General features: G+C 43.2%; 1 protein-coding gene across 1 annotated transcript in view; it reads right to left on the bottom strand.

Annotated features, from left to right (window-relative positions):
- The window catches only part of UAP1L1 (UDP-N-acetylglucosamine pyrophosphorylase 1 like 1), a 65435-nt gene that overhangs the window by 36355 nt on the left and 5755 nt on the right, over window positions 1-23325 (bottom strand). Inside the window, 3 exon segments of the mRNA XM_029614230.1 lie at window positions 2067-2239; window positions 4096-4271; window positions 6946-7150. Of these exon segments, the coding sequence (XP_029470090.1) occupies window positions 2067-2239; window positions 4096-4271; window positions 6946-7150 (554 nt within the window).

Raw genomic sequence — 23325 nt, forward strand, 5'->3', positions numbered from 1 at the left:
TCCACTTACGAGATCTCAGAAAGGGCTACCTTATTAGTGTCCTTTATGTCTGATCATGATTTAAGTTTTACTATGAAATGTTGTTTTAAAAATATTAATGTTTAATTTATGGTTCAGGTGGTTAGAATTTTCCCAGATTTAGCAAAAGTTCCCCAAAAAAGAAGGAAAGGTTTTTTTGACTTTATGCCAGGAGGTTTGTGCCTTCGGAGGCCTCTTTCCTGCCGCAATATCCTTGTAAATGTATAGTCAAATTTAATACTGACATGGTTTTTCTACCAGAGCAGCTGGATCTCTATAAATTCTAAGACAAGCTTGCCATTTTTGCTTCATAATTTGAGTAAGAATAAGCACAGGATTGCTTCTGTGGCCAAGTCCATAAGCAAAGCACGTCAAGCAGAACAATCTGAATTTTCAGAAAGGCTCATCACCCAGTAAAGGAAGCATGGGGTAACCTGCACAGCATGGCAGATACTACCATAAGAAGCTTGCTGGGCAGACTGGATGGACCATTTTGATCGTTTTCTGACATCATTACTATATTACGATGATCTTATATGATGCAGGCGTTTATTTACTATTGCCATTTCAGTTTTATTGTTCTTTATAAATTTCTTTTCCCCCTATTTTGGTTTTGTAGGCTAATGTTAATGTGATAAGTTTTTGCTTTTTTTGCTATATGTTTCTGATTTTAAATTTCATTTCATGTAATTCTCATTTTCGTTTCTGTGCAAAGTTGACTGCTTTGTATTATAATGATAGAATTAATAAATCTAAAGTTCAGACAAGTCAGGTCAGTTCTGGTTGCATCTGTCCATTCATCTGATCCAGTCAGTCCCCCCTGTCACCTTAAACAAAAATCAGAAGGAAACAAACTTCCACCCTCCAGAAAAGTCTACCTGAAGCCCTCCAAATCTACCCCTTCCCCCACGGGAACCCTAGTCAGAGGAGACCCTGCCTCCTCCAGCCACGGTGCTCTCTCAACTGCCAGCTGATTGGTCCCTCCACAGTCACATGTCATTCAAAGGACTAATCTCATTTCAGAATTCAGAAAGACGAGCCTTCTGAAAGGGGATTGGTTCTTTCACTGACAGTCCAGAGACCAATCAGCAGACAGTGAAAAAGTGAAGGTGTCCAGTCAGTCCTACTTGATTGGACTTTTAAGGTGATGGGGTTCAGCATGCTTGGGGGGGGGGGGGGGGGGATGACTTGCCTGAGTGGGTGTATGTTTTATTACAATCGGCCTCCAGATGAGTAGAAGCACTTGGCTTAGCACTCTCCTGAGGGTCTGGAGGAGTGTGAGCTGGGTGTCACATCCAGTTGTCTCTCTGGACAGTGGGCAGTGTTATGCTCTAGGCTGAGTGAGGAAAATTTTGGTTTCAGATTTTATCCTTAAAGTAGAATATTATTTTTATTTTTTTGCTACCATGGGAGTTTAATGCCTGTTTCTGAGCAGGCGTTACATTTTTCCTGGTAATAGATATGCTAGGCAGCTTCTCCACTAATGCACCTCCTTGCATTGCAGAACAGCAGTAATAAGGCTTATTAACCTGCAATTAACATGACATGCTAACCTTGCCACAGATTTTATAACATGGGTTTTCCTGTGCTAAAACCCCTAGTACATACTGGGGTTGTTAGCGCAGAAAAACCACACTAAAACAAGACTTAAAGCCCACAATAGGGTCAGTATGGCTTATTATATAGACTCCCTTAAGAGTAGAAATTCAAGAGGCTGTTCCCTGCTGTAAGCCACAGGAGATTGCTGCAGTAATTGGACTATCCATAGGCAACACAAGGGAGAAAGACTTGCAAGAAAGCTCTTTCACAGAGGGATATGCAAGAAATGATGTACATTTTAAAAAAGTAGTAACTTGCATGTCAACTGTAATAACTTGCATTCTTTCTGTGTAATGCATACACAAACAGAATATAGGAAAATAGCCTGTGTGTTCCTTTGACTTTTGGGTCCCACCATCAGATGGTTTTGTTATAGCCATGAAAAAGGAAAAACGCCTAACAGGGTTTATGGTTAGCGGTCAGGCCATGCTGTGACAACAAATCCCCACCTTGGCACCACAGTCAGCCCCCTTGGACACACAGAATCCAATGAAAACAGGGTCGGCCATTTTGACGAGAATGTTGTCCACACAATAGACGTGAATATACTGGGTCCCACGGCGCTGCATATCCTCAAGGATCTTGTTTTCTGCCAGGGCACGGTACAGACCTCCATTCCCATCTATGATGTTAAAGAAACAGGGCCTTTAACACTAACAGCCAGCCATCAAATAAGAAAGAATCCCTTCTATAACTTATCCCTGAAGTAACAAAGCAAGCTTTTCCTTTATGATGAATAATCATGTATTTGTTATTCACACAGTACTGCACAAGGAAAATCAAATAGCTCTCAGGACCTTGACCATTAGAGCTTACCTTCCAACTGACCATAAGAAGGTTGTTTTGAACTGTTTAATGTCACAAAGTACTGGGTCCTCAGGTTTCACAGCTCCATGCTCTACAAGAATCTATGCAGGGTTTTGATTTGAGGTATTGAAAAGTTACTTATTTAGCAGATTAACTTTCTATTCCAGAGGTGGCCAACTCTGGTCCTTAAGAGCCACACAAACAGGGCCTGGCTATCAGGATATGCAAAATGAAAATACATGAGAAGACTTAGGCAGGATAGAGTGTCTCCATTATTAGCTAATTTGCATTGGCTTCCAGTTGTATTGTCATCTCTTGTTTTTTGGTGTATGCACTTCGATGGTCTGAAGATTCTGGCAGCAAAATTAGCATGCTACAAGTCTGATAGTACCCTTAGAATTTATCAGGGTGCATGGTTAGAGGTGTTTTATTTATATATTTTAGACACAAATTTAGATCTGGTAGAAGGAAGCATGCCTTTTCATCTGTGGTGCCTCAGGCTTGGAATTCTCTTCCAGATTTAATTAGGAATGAGCCCAACTATTTAAAGTTCAAAAAGTTGGTCAAACTTCTTTTCCCTCATTAATAAGTGGATGGAGGGGGGGAATGTAGAATGTGGTATGGAGGTAATTATTTTCTTGGTGGTGGGTGGCAGTTGGTAGCTATGGGGGTCTTTGTATTTTTATTACGTATTTGAAAATTGTAAACCACTTTTTATTGTATGTTCACCGATTATGCAGTATACAAGTGTTTTAAATAAAATAAATGAGCTATTTGCATACAGTGGAGGCAGTGCATGTGAATCTCTCATGCATATTTACTGTGGATATCCTGAAAACCAGATACATTTGTGGCTCTTGAGAACTGGAGTTCTATTCTATTTCACCTTTTGGCAATTGTTTGATTTTACCTTTATTTTACAAGCTGCTCACTTAAAAGGTTTCATTGCCTTTCTAGTCCAACACATGGAAAATAGATAATTTTGACAAGTTTACTGCTTTATGTGGAATTCAAAAAAATAGGATTTTGAGAGCAATTCATCAGCATTAACACAAAAGGGTGGAAAATACAAAATATCTCATGGCAGTACAGTAAAACCTTTTTGGTCCATATCTAGAATATTACAGTACCATGTTGCGTTGACAAGGGCACAATTTCCCCTCCCTCAAATAACTTGGACCATGGGAGGATTATTACCGATCTAGGACATTCCCTGCCGACGCAGAGCAATGCTGAGCAGCTCAGATTTAGAAGGAGATTTGTCTTCCAGTTCTGGATCAGCAAATGGGATCACAATCTCTCAGGCATTTCTTCTGGGGAGAATGCAAATTGGGAGAAAACACAGGAGGTCCTGGTTCACAATCAGGGGTACTGAACCAGTATTTCCAAATATACTGCAAATAAGGAGAAAGGCACAGAAAAAGACAAAAACTCCCCCAGTTTCCATCATGGATCTCAATTCTTTCCAAATGAACAAAGGAGGCATCCTAGTAAAGCCAACCGTTCATCACTGGAACTAGAAGTCTTATCCAGAATCATTTTTTAAAATGTGGATTAGCCTACAGGAAGTAATATAACTAACTCTTGTTCATTTCTGAGCACATTCAACAATCAGAAGAGGACAGGTAGCTACCTGCCTCACAAAACTACCAGAGCAAAACAAACAGGTACCTGGTGCCATGGCCAGCTTGCCCTTCTGTTCCAAGATGGCTTTCCCATCAGAGGTGACCGCCGGCAGCATCCTCTGCTCAAACATGACCACGTTGTTCTTATCCAGGTGGAAGTAGTTGTGCTCAATAAAAAACCTCTCTGTTGGCCCCAATGTAAATTCACTAGTCATAATGTACCTAATTAAATAAGAAAAAAAAGACACTACCATGATCCCAAGGCCCAGGACTCAAACTCATAGATCCAGGCATCCTCAGCTGAACAATACAAAGAAATAAAAAACACAGGGAACTTGAGCTAGTTTGAACTGTGTGTCACCATGTGACCTCCTAGTCACCATGTCCTACTCCCTGGGTATCAGATTTTATGCTCATTCCCCACTTTGGAAATGAGGCATAAAACTAAACTTCTTAGAAGAACCAAGAAATGCAATAGACAGGAGAAGAGGGAAACCTTATGCTAATCAGAAGGAATCACAGTAATTATCTGAATGCAATCAAATCTCTCAAGCTTCAATAAACAATAAAATTAATAATAAAACATGAGCTGAAAAAGCAACAGAGTCAGATAATCGGCTAACACAAAAGAACATACGTTCTCACTTGAGCTCATGGGTGCCCTACCACTGTCTGTTTCTCTGTGGTAAAGCCTTCCCTTATTCCTGCCCCATTGCTAAGCCTTATGGAAAAAGCATAAGCACTGAAAAACATTGATAAGGCAAAAAGATAATTGAAAGAGAAGTTTGCCATAGAGGCAAAAACGTTTTCAACTATATCTGAAGCAGGAAGCTTGTGAGGAAGTCGATTGGACCATTAGATGATCAAGGAGTAAAAGAGGTACTTAGGGAAGAAGGCCATAGTGGAAAGACTAAATGAATTCTATGCTTTGGTGTTTACCGAGGAGCATGTTAGGAAGATACCTATGCCGGAAATGGTATTTAAATGGGATATGGATGAACTGAAACAAATCATGGTGAACCTGGAAGATGTATCAGGACAAAAGGAAAAAACTAAAAAGGAGTAGCAAATCATCTAGACCAGATTCTTCACACCCCACCATTCTGAAACAACTGAAAAATAAAACTGTAGACCTATTACTAGTAATTTGTAACTTAACATTAAAATTGTCTAACCTGAAATTTGGAAGGTAGCCATTGTAATGCTAATCTTTAAAAAGGGCTTCAGAGGTGATCCAGGAAACTATAGACTGGTGACACCGACAGTGCCAGAAAAATATCATATAAACTATTCTAAAGAATAAAATTATAGAAAAAAAGAGAGATAGACATGATTTAATGGGACACTGCAACATGGATTTAACTTGCCTCACTAATCTGCTACTTTTTTGAAGAGGTTAACGAGTACAAGGATAATGGAAAGCAAGTGGATAGAGTGTATTTGGTTTTTCAGAAGGCATTTCACAAAATCCCTCATGAGACTCCTTAGGAAATTAAAAAGTCATGGGACAGGAGGCAGTGTCCTATTGTGGGTTGCAAACTGGTTAAAAGATAGGAAACAGAGTAGGAATAAATAGATGGTCAGTTTAGTCTTTCAAAACATAAAAGGACTAGAGTAAACTCCATAAAGTTACTGAGTAACATATTTACAACAAATCAGAGAAAATATTTTTTCACTCAGCACATAATTAAGCTCTGGAATTCACTAATGGAGGATATGGTAAAGGCAATCAGTGGAGCTGGGTTTAAAAAAAGGTTTGGACAAGTTCCTGGAGGAAAAGTCCATAAAATTATTAGCCTTTTACAAAGAACCCAATGGGTTACCAAGAAATAAATTTAAAAACCAAACATATAAACACAACACAAAAGGCATTCTCATAACTATGCCCATAGCTACCACCACATGAATTTTACCCAACCCAGCCTCCCCAAAACAATGGGGTAGATTTTAAAAGAAGCGCGATCAGCCTACTTTTGCTTGCGCATCAGACTCAAGCAAAAGTACGCTGGATTTTAGTAGATATGCGCGGAGCCGCGCGTATCCACTAAAATCCTGGATCGGCGCGCGCAAGGCTATCGATTTTGTATAGCCTGCGCGCGCCGAGCAGCGCTGCCTCCCCCCGTTCCCTCCAAGGCCGCTCCGAAATCGGAGCGGCCTTGGAGGGAACTTTCCTTTGCCCTCCCCTCACCTTCCCCTCCCTTCCCCTACCTAACCCACCCGCCCGGCCCTGTCTACACCCCCCACTTACCTTTGTCGGGGGATTTACGCCTCCCGGAGGGAGACGTAAATCCCCGCGCGCCAGCGGGCCTGCTGCGCGCCGGGCCGCGACCTGGGGGCGGGTACGGAGGGCGCGGCCACGCCCCCGGGCCGTAGCCACGCCCTGTACCCGCCCCCAAAACGCTGCCGACACGCCCCCGGAACGCCGCGACGACCGGGCCCGCCCCCCGACACGCCCCCGACACGCCCCCCTCCGAGAACCCCGGGACTTACGCGAGTCCAGGGGCTCTGCGCGCGCCGGGAGGCCTATGTAAAATAGGCTTCCCGGCGCGCAGGGCCCTGCTCGCCTAAATCTGCCCGGTTTTGGGCGGATTTAGGCGAGCAGGGCTCTGAAAATCTACCCCAATGTCTTCATCCCATTTGGTTCACATTTTATATGAAGATAAAGTTCTATTTTTATTAAGGAAATAAGAACTATATCTCCATGCAAGCAGTTGGAGGAAGGAGAGGCAAAACTGGGACTGGATCAGGCTCTTCGGTTTGACCTGGGTGACGTAGCAACTTGAGATCGTTTTGCATTTCTGCTTTATCTAACTGCTTAAATTAGTAAACTGCCCAAGTGAAGGAGTAGTATGCTCCCCTCCCCCAGCCCCATGTGATATGTTTGAAAAGTACTGACCACGGCACAGTAACCTTCATGTCATATTTCTTGCTCGCAAGCTGTTCCACTTTGCGGATCCTCTCTGCCTGGATTTCATACAGCGTCTTTCCACTGGGCAACCCCACATTGTACATTCCTTTTGGATAGGTCACCCCCAGCCGAGTGCCCTGCCCCCCTGCCAGAAGCAGCACCGCCACCTTATTCTGGGAAACCTGACGGAAACCTGGAGGAAGAATAAGGGTACACAGTTAGAAAGGTACAGCATCAAAACAACCCAAATTCAGGCCTACACTTTAACTCTGCTTTACTAATATCGAAATCATAAAAACTGATGAAGAATGGAATTGTTCTTGCAGTTAATGCCCTACTGGAAGAGTCATAAAGCTATTACAGCATGAACAGAATATATATGATCTGGAGATTATTATTACAGCCTATTAAGCTATTTAGAATACAAAAAGCTACATCTGATGATTATACATGACTATCAAATGACCCTAATTAAGATCATCCTAGAACTTTAGACCTTGCCTGTTCTCAGACTCTGATCTGATCCCCTGTGCTGAACACCTGGCACCAGTTTGAATTCCAGGGCTTTCATTAACCATTATTACTTAATTAGCAATACAAATAAAATTCTGCCATCAAGGGAAGAAAAGAAAACTGGATACCATCCATAGGATACAAACAGATCACAAAAATAGTCAGCATTCTCAATGGATGATTCAGAGATATCCAATAATGCATAAGACTTAGGACCAATGCAAGGGCATAAGGCACTCTAGGCAAACTTTCAGCCTTACACCCTCATCCTTAAATACATTTTCAGGTCCATAGACTACCCCTCCATCCACACCCTCTCCCCGAAGATTTTGATAATATAACCACCATCATGACCCCAGCACCACTCCTCCCAGAACAATCCTGTAAAAACATAATTGGACAACATTTTTTTAATATTAAACTGTTACACACACACAGCAACATAGTGACAGCAGATAAAGCAGAGTTGTTTACCTGTAACAAGGGGGTTTATGAGGACAACAGGAAGTCAGTCCTCACACATGGATGACATCATTCAATGAAGCACAGCATGGATAACTTATGTCAACATTTCCAGAATTTTGACTGAGCTTCTCGGAGCATGCATTATACCATGCATGGTCCCTTCAGTCTAATAACAGAATTATTAAAAAAAAAAAAAACCCACCATGAAGTGGAGACCCAGCTCCACAGGGAGGTGGGTGGATTTCATGAGGTCTAATCTCCTGCTTTCCTCAGAGAACACCTGTTACAGGTAAGCAACTCTGCTTTCTCTAAGGACAAGCAGAATGGCAATCCAGACACATGGATGAATCCCTAGCTACAGCTGGTCCCCCAACAAGGGAAACAACTGGTGCCAATGGGCACCAATAACTATATTTTTGTTTGCAACAGGCCTTTTTTGTATATATTTAAATATACTAAGAGGGAGCCTGCCTGAACAAAAACAATGGGCCCCAGATGGGATCAGACTTGGGTTCTACACATCAAACAAGTTCCGATGGACAGAATGGCCAAACTTGTCACGTCAGCCATCCCTGTCCAAACAGCAATGCAATATGAATGAGTGGACGAAACTCCATGTTTCAGTCTTGCAGATCTCCTCAATGGGGCCTACTCGCAAGTGAGCCACAGACCCTGCCATAGCTTGGACAGAGTGAGCCTTGACATAATCCACAAGATGCAATCCCACCTGGGCATAACAGAAGGAGATGCAGTCTGCTAGCCAACTTGATAATGGCAAGCCCTAACTTGTGCTGATCAAAAGAAACAAAAAGCTGCGTAGACTATCTATAGGCTTATGTCCACTTCAGATAGAAAGTGGAGACTCTCTTGAAGTCCAAACTGTGCAGAGCTTGTTCACCTTGGTGAGCCTGAGGCCTCAGAAAAAATGTTGGAAGGACAACTGACTGGTTAAGATGGAAGTCAGACAACACCTTAGGCAGGAACTTAGAATGGTCTTGCATATGCATCGTATCATGGAAAAACTCAGTGTAAGGTGGATAAGTCACTAAAGTCTAGTGCTCACCAACCGTCACCAGGTACTTCAGGTCACTGGAGCACAGTGGCACAAAAGGAGCTTTCATCATCTGAGCTAACACCATGTTGAGGTCCCAAGACACAGTAGTAGGCCTTAAGGGAGGCTTCATAAGAAGCAGGCCTTGCATGTAATGTGCAACTATAGGCTGAACAGAGATGGGCTTACCTTCTACACAATGGTGATATGCACCAATCACACTAAGATGAACCCTATCTCAGTTGGTTTGACCTCAGCATCAGAGAGATGTAGAAGGTAGTCAATCAGTTTTTATGTTGAGCAGGAGAAAGGGTCTAGGGCCCTTTGCACATACCACAAGGAAAACCTCTTCTACTTCAGTCCATAGGACTTTCTAGTGGAAGGCTTTCTGGAAGCTATAAGGACATGAGACATCCTCTAAGAGGTCAAAGGTTTGCAGGATCAATCTCTCAACATATTAACATATAATAATATCGTATTGTTGGCAGAAAAAGACCAAATGGTCCATCCAGTCTTCCCAGCAAGTTTCTTATGGTATTAACTGCCATTCCATGCAGGTTACCCCAATGTGTCTGTTAAGGGTAGTAACTGCCATGCCATACAGGTTTCCCCCATTGAGGGGTAACCTGTACAGCCCAACACTGGCTGTCTTCAGAATCCAATACCCCTCCCTCCACCCCCCACCATCAAAGCAGAGAGAGATGTTGTAGTTACATCAAAAGTTTCAAGGCTAATTGGTTAAGGGCAGTAATCCTCCATGCCTTCAGTTAAGGGTACCAACAGTCAGTCTGTGCAGGTTACCCCTGTGCACCCTTATCTTCATTATCATGCACTAGCCTCTAGGGTTCCACAGTGTTTATTAACCCATGCTCTTTTAAGAACATAAGATATGCCATACTGGGTTAGACCAAGGGTCCATCAAGCCCAGCATCCCGTCTCCAACAGTGACCAATCCAGACCATAAGAACCTGGCAAGTACCCAAAAACTAATTCTATCCCATGTTACTTTTGCTAGTAACATGTTTTCACCTTCACCACCATTTCTGGAAAGCCATTCCAGGCATCCTCCATCCTCTCCATGAAAAACTATTTCCTTATGTTGGTTCTAAGTCTTCCCCCTTGGAGTTTCATTTTGTGACCCTCTAGTTTTACTGTTTCCTTTCCAACAGAAAAGGTTCAAATTTCATGCATCATTAAAACCTTTCAGGTATCTGAAGGTCTGTATCATATCTCCCCTGCACCTCCTCTCCTCGAAGGTATAGATATTTAGATCCTTCAACCTCTCCTCATAAGTCTTTCAATGGAGACCCCACACCATTTTGGTCACCCTTCTCTGGACCACCTCCATCCTGTCTCTATCCTTTTTTAGATACAGGCTCCAGTACTGAACACAGTACTCCAGGTGAGGCCTCACCAAGGACCTGTTCAAAGGGCATTACCACCTTTTCCTTATTGGTTATTCCTCTCTCTATGAAGCCCAACAATCTAGTTTTAGCTATCGGTTTGTCTAGACTGATGGAGGCCGTAGAAAACCCCTGAGAACTGTGAAGGATGAGCCATCCTGACTACAGGGTCATCTTGGGGGCTTCTCAGAAAAAGCCAGAGCAACCCTGTGCATCAATAGGGACAGATGTTTATGTTTCTTTGGCTTCCCTCAATGCTCGGCATGCCCACTCCCCGGTGCCAAGGCTGAAAAGGAACCCGATCCCATCTTTGACCTGGAAGAGCCAGGCAATGGCCTATCTCCGGAGTCCCTAATGGCCACTGACAGACAAAGCTGATGGTCCCAATGTCAATGGCTCGATGGCCATCAGTGAAGCTCCAAGGTCCCTTGATGTTGAAGCCGATGCATCAGTCTTCCAGTACCCGAAGAGTTGTTCCATCTTCTCTAGATGAGTCCAGTGTCTTGAGGTCATCTTGGCACATCTATGGCAACCCTGGACGTTATGCAATGCCCCCAAGCATAGGGGATCTGTGATAGATATGGTCCTCACACACTAGGGCACTGCTGGAACCCTGTGGACAAGTCGCAAAATGAAAGGGATGCAAGATCAAGATCAATGGCGGTGGCCAGTGGGCACCGAATGCACTGCCATCCCAGGGGTTCAAAATGCCAAAGGAAACTTTTTGGAAACAAAAAACCTACCTAGGGATGATACCAAAGGAAACAAAGGGACCCAGCATTGACGAAAAGCAAATCCTGTCAGTGAAACTTCCAAAAGAGAGAGACTGAAGGGAAAAAAACAAACAAAAAAAAAAGTTCGAGACTCGCAAACTACAAACCACTGGGCTCTGCGGAAAAAGTAAGATTGAAGGGACTCCATGTGGATGGGTGGTATAATGCATGCTTGGGCCTATTCAGAGAGGCTCAGTCAAAGTTCTAGAAACTTCGACATAAGTTTTCCATGCCGGGCTCCATTGGATAAGATCACCCATATGTGAAGACTGTCATCCTGCTTGTCCTCGGATAAAATCAAAATGTTTCAAAAATTTATGTCCGTGTCTGTTGAACTTGTAATCTGATTTTTCAGGGTAGGCTGCAAAAAATGTCAATTAAAAATATATAAATAAAAAGAAATCCATGCTGCATTGGCTGAAGGTAACCTCTCAAATAGCTGGCTGGGCTGAACTAGGATGTTTCCACGTACTATTCATCATACAAAATGATTTCCAAATACGGTATCTCATCTCAGTCACTTATACAGAACACAGACCCTCAAAACACAGAATAAGTACCCACAAATTAGAAGTGGAAATATGCAGAGAAAAACTAAACTCTTCTTCACTCTCTACCCGCTTCAGTTTCCTGTTACCTACAGACAGGAGGGATGGGGATAAATTAGGGAGCACTCATCGGTGTTGCACTTGTGTCATTATTCACTAGGGCATCAGAGCCACTATCTACCAGTCCTGTGGTCATCCACCCTGATATGGGGAGCGCATGTAGATGTTCTTGTTCTTTGTTCTACTCTGTCCACTCCAGCCTCACTCCCTCCCCTCCATTTGCCTGTATAGCAGGAGCAGGAAAGGGGGACAACAGGAGAGGGGCTGGATTAGGGAACAAAGTGGCTTTTATTTGCTCTGCTCTGTCTGCAGAAGGCTCACCACTTGTTCCCTGAACACTATCTGGGAGGGGAAGAGCTAGAACATTAACCAGAGGGCTGTTTTCTGTTGCCCTAGATTTGCGATACTGGCTAGAGCAGTGGTCCCCAACCTTTTTTGCACCAGGGACCGGCTTCAAGCAAGACCATTTTTCCATGGCCTGGCAGGGCGGGGTGGGGGTGGGGCGGATTTTAGTGCATACTTATTTAATTATGACATTTATAATGTGAATGTGACAACTCACCATAGGTTCTCACATGCATGACACACTGACCCATGATCGTCACAGGGCTAGATGTAAAAGTACAGTTTGCATCCACGGGAAACCCCCTGACCCACAATAATGGATGTAAAGCAGAATTATGACATTCCCCATACAACTCACCCTACAAAAAAGATATTCTGGTTCTGGTGTCATCTCAGTAACAGCAACTCAAACTCCTTCTACTTCTAAGCTCAATAGCCCTACTTAGAAAAGACAGCAGTTTACTACCAATGCATGTCCTCTTGAGAAAACACAACAAATAAGACTGATACAAACATGCTAGTAAAATATATCTCATCTCGGTAACAAACACAGAACCGACCTAACATACTCCCAGGATCTGTAGTAATGCACATAAACTAATCCGCACACACTTACACCTGTACTATGGAATACACTCAAACAGGAGCAACCCTATCTATGAAAAGGCAACACTACAAATATTAAATCAGGTCCTAAAAACCAATACACCTCTTATTAGGAAAACAAAACTAGCAAGCAGCTATAGATCCCCACACAGAAATAATTGTAAAACTATACTAATAAGCAGAATAAATGTTTAAAAACAGCTATGAACAGAATAACATCCAACAATTAAAAACTCATAAAAACTATTAAACATTCTCCAAACACCAATAAAATATTTCAAAAAAGCAGACATCACATAATTAAAATGGCAGTCAATCAAGAAAAATAAACCTAAAAAGCCACCTTTACTTGCCCCCTCCAGCAGCTCTCCTACTCCCCCTTCCATGCAGGCCATGGCACACACCAGAAGCAGCAGTAGAAGCTAAGCTCTATACTCTTGGTCCTCTTCCTTAGTGCCCATGTCTCTCACACACACACCATACCAGTCATGCCCCCATGACCAGTTTCTGTCTCTCACACACCAATCATCTCCCAAACAGTCTTTGGCACACACACACCAGTCACCTTCCTGAACAGTTTCTCTCATGCCATACACACACACAGGCTTCACACTCCCGTGTTCTACTTACATATATGGGCTTCTCACTCTCATAATCACTTTCTCTGTGTCTCTCACACACAGACACACACACACACACACACACTCACCAGTCTCTCACTCCCATGCTTGTTTTCTCCACATGCACAGGCTTCTCATTCTCATAATGTTAATGTTATCCCGTCAATGTCTACGGAAATTGGAACGTAAATGTTCTAATCACCCTTCTCGTGAAAATGTGTTAGCTTTTCGTGAGGCTTTAGCCAAATATCAATTGGATACTTTAACTGCTAAAAAGGAATATTATTCCAAAAAAAATACATGAATTAGGTAATTCCCCGAAAGCTCTATTTAATTTAGTTCGTAAGTTATCATATGTACCGAAACCATTTAGCCTTGACTCTGCTTCTCTCTCAGCTGATATGTTTGCAAAACATTTTGCAGTTAAGTTAGAAAATCTTTTGCTGAATTTTAAAGATGTGAATGTTCCCTTCAGTCACTCTATGAGTGGTAATGCTGCTATTTGGACAGAGTTTGATTTAGTTTCCTCTATGGAAATTCTGAATGTAATTTCACAATTGAATAACACCACTTGTCCCATTTTGAATATCTCAACAGTTACTTTCAGAGAAATCTTTGTCCTTTTGAAAGCCTCTATCACACATATTGTGAATGCTTCATTGTCAGTGGGTACATTACCTAAGGCTTTGAAATCGGCAGTGGTGAAACCTTTATTAAAAAAGGCAAATTTAGATAGGCCTATAGTTAATCAAATTGCCACTATTTCTTCTCTTCCTATATTAGTGAAAGTGATTGAAGGTATTGTTCTTAAACAACTGACTGACTTTATGGACACTAATGAGATCTTGAGTCCGCATCAATTCGGCTTTCGTCGTGGTTTCAGTACAGAATTACTTCTTATCTCACTTGTTGACTCTCTTAAAAGGAATCTTGATAGAGGTGATCAGTTTTTGTTAGTGTCTCTTGACATTACTTCCGCATTTGATTCTATTGATCATCAGATTTTGTTGTATCGTTTGCAGGAATGCGGTATATCTGGGACAGTACTTACTTGGTTTAAAAGTTATTTGTCAGATCGGTCTCAAACGGTCAGGTTCAATTTTCAATCGTCATCTTCTCAATCATTAAAAGCTGGGGTCCCACAAGGCTCTGCCTTGTCGGCTATGTTAACATTTATTTGGCCCCATTGCAAAATTGTTGTCCATCATTACTGATGGATTTAAAATCTATGTGGACGACATTCAGTTCTATATTAAAGGTACAACAGTCATGGCAAATTACTTCTGATACCCTGCATTTGTGCATAGATTCAATTAAGCGATGGTTAAAACAAAACAAACTTATGCTTAATACCAACAAGACCAATATTGTATTGATCCATCGTCCTCATTGTACACCTTCTCATGATTCAATTCGCATTGACGACATCTCATTCACTATAGATAAACCCATACAGGAGTTTAGGAGTTTTACTTGACCCCACTTTGTCTTTTCGTCCTCACATTAGATCTCTTATTAAAAGTGGATTTTTCAAACTTAGTCTTATTGCAGGGTTAAGGCAATTGTTATTTGATCGAGATTTCCTGATTTTAACTTGTGCGATCATCTTTCCTCACTTCGATTATTGTAACAGTTTGTTCATTGGTCTTCCTAAAATGACACTACATTCGTTATAATTATTACTTAATTCGGTCTGCGCGTCTAGTATCTCATTCGAAGCGTGTGTGATCATATTTTCTCCAGTCTTATACAATCTGAATTGGTTACCAATTACTGAACGCATTACTTACAAAATAGCTATGGTTGTTTTTAAGTTGTTAACTTCAGATTCCTCTTACTGGCTAAATGCCCTTCTATGCATTTATAAACCAGTAAGATGCTTACGCTCTGCTCAATTGAATCTGCTAGAAGTTCCTTCTGTTCAACAAGCTCACTTATATAGTACTCGTGAGACCTCTTTTTCCATTGCTGCGCCTACACAATGGAATCTCATTCCATTTGAACTCAGGTCTTTGGATGATGCAAAAAAGTTCAGACAGTCATTGAAAGAGTACCTTCTCCAGCGTGCATATAACATACTCTAGAGTGCTGCCAGCAGAAGTAATACCTTTACAGATGTGAGGATTATGTTACATACTTTGGGTGATTGATTATTCATTTTATTTACATGAGATTGTCTATTTCTGTGAAACATATGCAATTCGTGTGTTATTGTATTTGTTATTTTTATGTTTTTATTATGTATGTTAATGTTGTAAATCGCCTAGGCCTCCCTGTGGTAGGCGATCAATAAATTTTAATAAATGAAATGAAATCACTTTCTCTCTCTCTCTCACACACACACACACAGGCTTCCCACTCCCATGTTCTCTTTCAGATATACAGGCTTCTCCCTCCCATGCTGAGTGTCACACACACCCAGGTTTCTCACTCCCATGCTCACTCTCTTCACATGCACAGGCTTCTCATTCCCATAATCACTTTCTCTCTGTTACACACACACACCAGTCTCTCTCATGTCCATGCTCACTCTCCACGTGCACAGGCTTCTCATTCCCTGAATCACATTCTCTCTCTCACATTCACATACACCAGTCTCTTTCTCTCACACACACCGTCACCTTACCAACCAGTCTCTCTCATGCATGCACACACACACACACACACAGGCTTCTCACTCCCATGCTTTCTTTCACACACCCCCACAACACCAGGCTTCTTACTCCCATGCTTTCTCACATACCCAGATTTCTCACTTCCATGCTTTTTCTCTCTCACACACACACACACACACAGTCACCTCCCTGACTAATACCTCACACTCTCACATACACATCAGTCATCTCCCTGACCAATCACTTCCTTTGTCTCTCAATATACACACACATCAGCTCTCTGACCGGTTTCTCTCAATCTCATACAGGCAGGCTGGCTGGCTGCTTCTCTATCTCTCCCCCCGAGCACAAATGGTAGCTGCAGCAGCCTCCTCCTCCAGCCCCCGCAGGCCAAGAAAGAAGAATCCCATCGGCCACGGGAGGCTCATGCTGCTGTCTCCTTTCCCGATTATCCTCTGCTTTGATTGCTTGGGGGCAGATGCTGCTGCCGCCGCTGCTAGTTTTTCACATGGCATGGCCTTTATCCTTCCTGCGCACCATTCTGTGTATCACTTCCTGTTCCGGGTCACGGGAAGAAGAAAAGGCCAGCCGTGGGTGCCACAGCTTCTTCTAGCACCACTGCCGTTCCCACTGGGCTTGAACGTGCTGATAGCCCGGCAGCAACGGCAGCAGGGAAGGAAGAGCAGCGGGAGAGACCGGGAGCACGCAACCCACCTGCCGGTGCTTGGCGGCACCGCAGACTGGCAAAAAAACCCCAACCGCCCGGTCCTGGTCCGCGGACCGGTGGTTGGGGACCCCTGGGCTAGAGTACCGATTCTACTTTGAAAATTGTGGAAATCTAGTGCGTTAGTATTCGCTTCCAGTCCTCAAGGGCTGTAAATGGATCAGGTTTTCAGGCCATCCATAACAAACATGCACGAGAGATCTACACACAATTGAGGCAGTATGCATGCAAATTTCTCTCATGCATATTCATTAGGATAGCCTGAAAAAATAACTTTTTGTAGTCCTCAAGGATTGGAACTGAATACCTCTGTGCTAGGGGATCATCTAGTTTGCCAAACAGCGCCAGAACACCGGGTGCCTGCGCACAGGGATGCCACACACCATCACCACCGGGCTCCCTGAAATAACTAACAGTGATGAGAAAGACAGAAAGAAAGAAAAATAATGGTGAAAGAATCCATCTGGAAACTGAGAGGGGAGGGGCGGTGAGTGATCCTCAATCGGGAGACCCGCCCCCTCTGACGTCACTGAGGACTGTGACGGACTTTAAACAGCGCCAGAACACCAGGCGTCGTGTGACAAAGGGGCACTCCCCTTTGTGCACCCCTTCGTGCATCCCGTAGTGTTAGCCATTCCCCATGTTCTTTTATATCCCTTGTTAACAATCCCCATAGTTGAATGTTTAATGTATTTGACAAAGGTAATGCATGAGTTCCTGCAAATTTTGTTTAAATGTAAACCGATGTGATATGTAAAATTGAACACCGGTATATAAAAATAAATAAATAATGGAAAAACTAGCTCCAATAAAACTGTGTGGCTGGGAAACAACTAAAATTTGAATTTGTGGCTTGCAGCTTAGCCAGTAGCACTGTGTTCATAGGTATGGTCTTCCTTATCCATCATGGAGATGCCACCTCTGTTCTTACACCAGGGCTTCCTAAACTTTTAGCAAGTATAACCCATTTTAATACTTAAAAAATTCATGAGCTCAGAGGACAAACCAATAAAAGTTAGCAGGGTACACTCACCTTCCCTGCAATCCAGCTGATCCCCTATCTCATCCTCCACCCTTCTTCTCAACCTCCACCCCCCTCTGAGAACCTCCTCTTTCAACCTTTGCCTCCTCAGCTGATGCCCTTTTATATTGTACATTCCCTCTCTTACTCCCTCCAGCCATTTTTGTAACCACCCAGCTGATCCTCTCTCACCCCAAGCCCTTCTCATAACCCTCAACTAATCGTCTATTATTCTCTCCCTCTCATGCCATGCCCCATTCCCTCCTCACTCTCACCCAGCCTCATTGCATCCCCTCCAACCCTTCTCACATCTCCCCCAGCTGATCCCCTCTGCCCAGCTCCTCCTTTACATTCCCTAGTTTATCTTCTGTCATTTCTCCTCTCTCACTCTCCAACCCTCAAATCCCTCCTGCATTTGCTCTCTCCCTTCAAACAGCCCCTCTTCTAAACATTGCCCTAGCTAAGATCAGTGGTGGGAAGAAGACAGGCTGATGACAGGGGCAACACTGGGTATGTTCAGTGGGGTGTGTGTGGAGAGAGGAGAAATGGCAATCTCCACTGGCCCATACATACTCTGCCTTCCCCTCCTCTCAGGGCCCATTCCAAGCCTAATTGTGATCTGCAACCAGCAGTAGTAGTCAGCATAGGGGTTAGGAGTTAGAGCAAGCTCACAGGCCCTGCAGCAGCTCTGATCCCTCCTCATGCAGAGTTTCCTGTTCCCACAGAACTCATGTAAGGGTAGTGCTACTCCAGGGCCTGTGAATGCATGCTGGCTCAAAGAGCACTGCTGTTTGAAGCACTTGTGACCCCATTTGGGAAGCCCTGTCTTACAAAGAAGCAGTGCAACCCCAGATTGGCAGAAGATAGCATTAAAGGATTGAATCTAGTCAGAGAGGTTAGCCATGGAGAGAATGATTTTCCAGCGGCTCATCGAGGTGTTACATATGTATGCGCGCACACACACACACACACACACACACACCCTCTATGGCTCTGTGGCCAGCACAGAAGAGTTTACTCTGTATTCCAACATGAAAAAAGAGAGAAGATTTATGAGGGCAGGCAAAACGGAACACAGTCCCAGGGAAGCAAGTTGGTATCCAGACCTTTTAGATAGGCAGTGAAAACAGTTATACCATCAGACATTCAAATCCTAATTTACTCTTCTGTTTTATGGGTTGACTTATTTTTAAGGGGCAATATTTTTGTTTTATTGGTTTTAATATTTACTTTGCATTATTGAGTTTTGGTTTTTTATGCATGGAAAATTATTTGGATGATGTTTTATTCTAATTATACTGCAATATTTTTTTTTATATTATATACTGCAGTTAGCTATTTTGGAAAAGTGGCATATGAATTAAAATAAAAAAACCATACAGCACAAACCACTTCGTTTTTGCAATAGGAAGTGTAACTAACAATCCCAATTTGAGGAGGAAGATATGCCATCAGCAGCATCTTCTATTGGTAGGGAAGCAAAGCCATTGAATCTCACTCAGTTTCATTCTGACTTGCTTGTCATTTCCAAGGTGAAATTGTTTAAAGCTTTTGATGGGTCCTCCCTCAGAGACTTGTAATGTTCAGAAGGGCTTGAGAGCTGAGTCATCAGGATTCTGTGCGTCCTGTGCAGTACAAATAGCCCACTAATAGACCCAGGAGAAATGTTTTAAATAAAAGCAAAAAAGGTATGGTTGTCATGAAAGATACAGAATAAATTGTGGGCCAATGTAATAAAAAGCATGAATAAGAAATGTGCACTAAATTTTAGTGCACAACTTCTTCCTGTGCTGAAAGAACTCCCAATGCAGTAAGCAAATGGTATGCAAATGCATGGCACACACAATACATTCTCAGCCTTACTTTATCAGCTCCAATATGAATATTGCAGATAAAACAATTTGTACACTTATAAATGGAAAGCTGCACCAGAAAAGTATAGAGGGAGGGGCGGGGTGAAGGAAGGGGGTCTGGGGCAGAGTCCCCTGGCTCTGGTATCCCACCCTTAAAACGGTTCTTTTTAGGCTTAGAAATTTAATTTTTATTCTCTGTCTGACCCAGGAGTTAGGCTAACACTAACCCCAGAAATGAGAATTAACTTGATGCCACCTCAGAAAAATTTCATTTCCAACATTAACAAAAGAAAAAAACAAAAACCTTGATTAAGCCTTCAGGGCTTTAATGAGCCTTCCTGCATTAGGGAGTGATAGCCAATGCCTTCATTAACATGGGATTTACACAGAGGACTACTATCCTTACTAAATCATGAGTAAAGTGCACAAAAATGTGAGCACAAATGGGAGTAAACATGATGTGCACTCAGCCTAGTGCTCCTTATTACATCGGCCCCTGTATGAGGTGAAAATGGTAAGCAAAACCTCCTTAAAAAAAAAAAAACAAACCAAAACACAAGAAAGTTAGGAGTTTTCGAAATTTACTGATAGTGCTCCTTTCCTGATTTGTTCAAAGTCACAACAACATTTGTGGCGACTGGGCCCTGGATCAGAAGTCTGGTGTATTCTGTAGGGCTACGCTGCCAGGCCAGTCCCAGAATCGGGGTCCCTTCCTCTCCCATGAATCTGCAGCAAGGATCACAAAATACAAACAAGTCCCTTCCTGTTGAATTTGCTGCTTCCCACGGAATTGCTGCAGGAGTCCAGGGCCCAAGCTGAGTCAGTGAGTGGGAGGTTATCTGGTGACACCTGTAAATCCCTTCCCAACCCCCATACCAATTCCCCCCACCCACCGATCAGGCAGAAGGAAGAGAAGAAGGGGTGGCAGCATCTTGGGCTGCATCGTCTTCTTTTGCCATTCGGAGTCCGAAGACTGCTTTCAATGATTTGTTCAATCATTGGGATGCAGTTAGGATGCATTGGGATGCAGTTAGGCTTGGAATGTCAGCTTTCATTCCATTGTAAATCACTTTGAGCAGTGGTTAGAAATATGTAAAGTGTAAAATGTAAAGCGGTACAGTGCCCCGCACACTTTAAAGCAGCAGCAAAACTCCCAGGCAGCATGAGAGGCGGCCATGGCCCAACACGTTGCCACTCTCCTAGTTTCCTGCCGCCTGATCAGCATGGGCAGGGTGGGATGGAGCAGAAGCATCAGGAGGGCTGAAGCAGGGTTGAGGAGGTTTGAAAAGAAAAAAAAAGGGGGGGGGGAAAGAAGTGGCTTGTGAGAAAGGGAAGCTGGGAGGTGTGTGAAAGAGGAACTATAGGGAGGGTGAGCGTGGGAGTGCGTGCTGGCACACTTGGATGAGAGAGCGGGAATGAAAGACGACCAGAGCAAAGAAGGGAAGAGAGATGGGGTGATAACTAGGGGTGAGGAGAAAAAAGAAGGGGTCAGGATGGCACTAGGAGAAGCATTCCTCTCCTCTCTCTCCTCCTCATCTTCCCACCCTTTCTTAAAGGGTGGGAAGGGTGGGAAGGGTGCTTTCGATACCGTGAACCATCAAATCCTATTATCACGGTTAGCGGAGATAGGCATCTCAAATACAGCCCTATCCTGGTTCTCCTCATACCTTGACCACAGAAAGTACCTAGTCAAACTTGATAACTTTGAATCCGCTCACATTCCCCTTACACAAGGCGTACCACAAGGCTCCTCTTTATCGTCCACCCTCTTCAATATATATCTACTCCCACTCTGCCACCTTCTCTCTAAACTAGGACTAAAATTTTTCTTATATGCAGACGACGTACAAATACTCATTCCCATTCGGAAATCCCTTACTGAAACCCTGCAATATTGGGAAACTTGCCTGACATCCATCAATTCTCTCCTCTCCAATATCCACCTTGCACTCAATGCCTCTAAAACAGAAATCCTTATCCTAACAAATCAATCAATCGACGCGATCCACCAAATGAATCAAAACGCCTCACAAGCTTACACACTACCACCCAGTGTCAGAGACTTAGGAGTTTCCCTTGACAATCAGCTAAGCTTCAAATCTCACATTAAATCACTGCTAAAAGGGGGCTTCTTTAAACTTCAAACCCTCAAAAAACTGAAGCCCCCTCCTCCACGCCCACGACTTCCGCACTGTTATGCAAACCACCATACTATCTAAAATCGACTATTGCAACTCCCTTCTCATAGGTCTACCTGCCTCCACTATTAAACCCCTCCAAATCCTCCAAAATGCTATGGCTAGAATCTTAACAAACACCAGGAAAACTGACCACATCACTCCCATACTACAGGATCTCCACTGGCTCCCCATTTCCTACCGTTCCCAATACAAAACACTTACCATCCTCCATAACACATTATACAAAAACAACTCCCCCTGGCTTGAGGATATGCCACATTTCCGTCAAACTAATCGCCCCACCAGAAACTCCCTCGCTGGCACCCTTCAAACCCCCTCACTCAAAATTGGGCACCTTACCACTACCCGGGACAGAGCCTTCTCCATTGCGGGTCCTACCCTCTGGAACTCCCTTCCTGCTAAACTCTGCCTAGAACTGTCCCTGAGCCATTTCAAAAAAGGAATCAAGACATGGCTCTTTAAACAGGCCTACCCCAACTCCTCCCAATCCTAGTCACTGTCTTGTCTCGAACTTACTCAGCTCCCGCTCAGCCTACACACCCCCTCCTCAACCTCCCCTTCGCCATCCCAAAATAAATAAAATTCCCAGCTCCCCCCTCTCCCCTACCATTCTAGCTCCCTCACCTTCCCAGCTCCCCCCCTGCTCCCTCCCCCCACCCTTCCCCAGCACCCTGCTGCCTCTCCCCTACCTCTCCCCTCTCTTCCTACAAACAGCCTTTCCTTGAAAGCGCCATTGCCTTAACGTTCTCCCATACCCCTACCCCCTCCTCTCCTTTCCCCTCCTCGCTACCCCCTTCCCCTTCTCCCTGCCCCTACATTTAATATTATTATTGTAAATAATTTCATATGTTAAGTTCTTAAGGGTACATGCATCCTTTACATCCTGATGCATACCTACTCTTAACATGCATAATCATCATCCAGTTCGTTTTACAAAGTTGTATCCTTGCTCGTTGACTCTCTCTATCCTTGTTCCTAGTTCATTGTAATATCGTTGACTCTCTCTATCCTCGTTCATTGTAATTTCCTTTCTCAGTTAAATGTGAACCGACATGATGTGTCCTACGAATGCCGGTATATAAAAATTGTTAAATAAATAAAATAAATAAATAAATAAATAAATCACTAAGATCCTTCCTCTCCCACATCGATTCCTGAGGTTCCCCACCCATAAAACTCCCAAAAAGCACAAAATAAACACATTATTCAGACACAAATGAAGGTTGAAAAATTATTTTTATTATTCAAAATAAATGTGCATGATTTAATATGCAAAATAACTGAAATTTAGGAAAACAGCGCTGAATTGGCACAGAATCTACTCCTAAGCTCCTGCAAGAAACTAAGAGCTCTGCCTATAGAGGGTAATTTTTAAAGGGACATCTGTGGGTAAAACGGTGTTTTCACCCGCAGAAATAGCCCTTTTTGAAAACTGCACAGCCGATATGCACATAAAAATTACACACATACACCCTGTGCACATGCAACTTTAAGCACATTGGCAAAAGGCATTCCAGGGATGAAGGCTGGGCAGGGTTTGTATTTAAAAAAATAAAAAGCTAAGTAGCAG

This window comes from Rhinatrema bivittatum, chromosome 8, assembly GCF_901001135.1.
Source record: "Rhinatrema bivittatum chromosome 8, aRhiBiv1.1, whole genome shotgun sequence".
NCBI classification, from domain to species: domain Eukaryota; kingdom Metazoa; phylum Chordata; class Amphibia; order Gymnophiona; family Rhinatrematidae; genus Rhinatrema; species Rhinatrema bivittatum.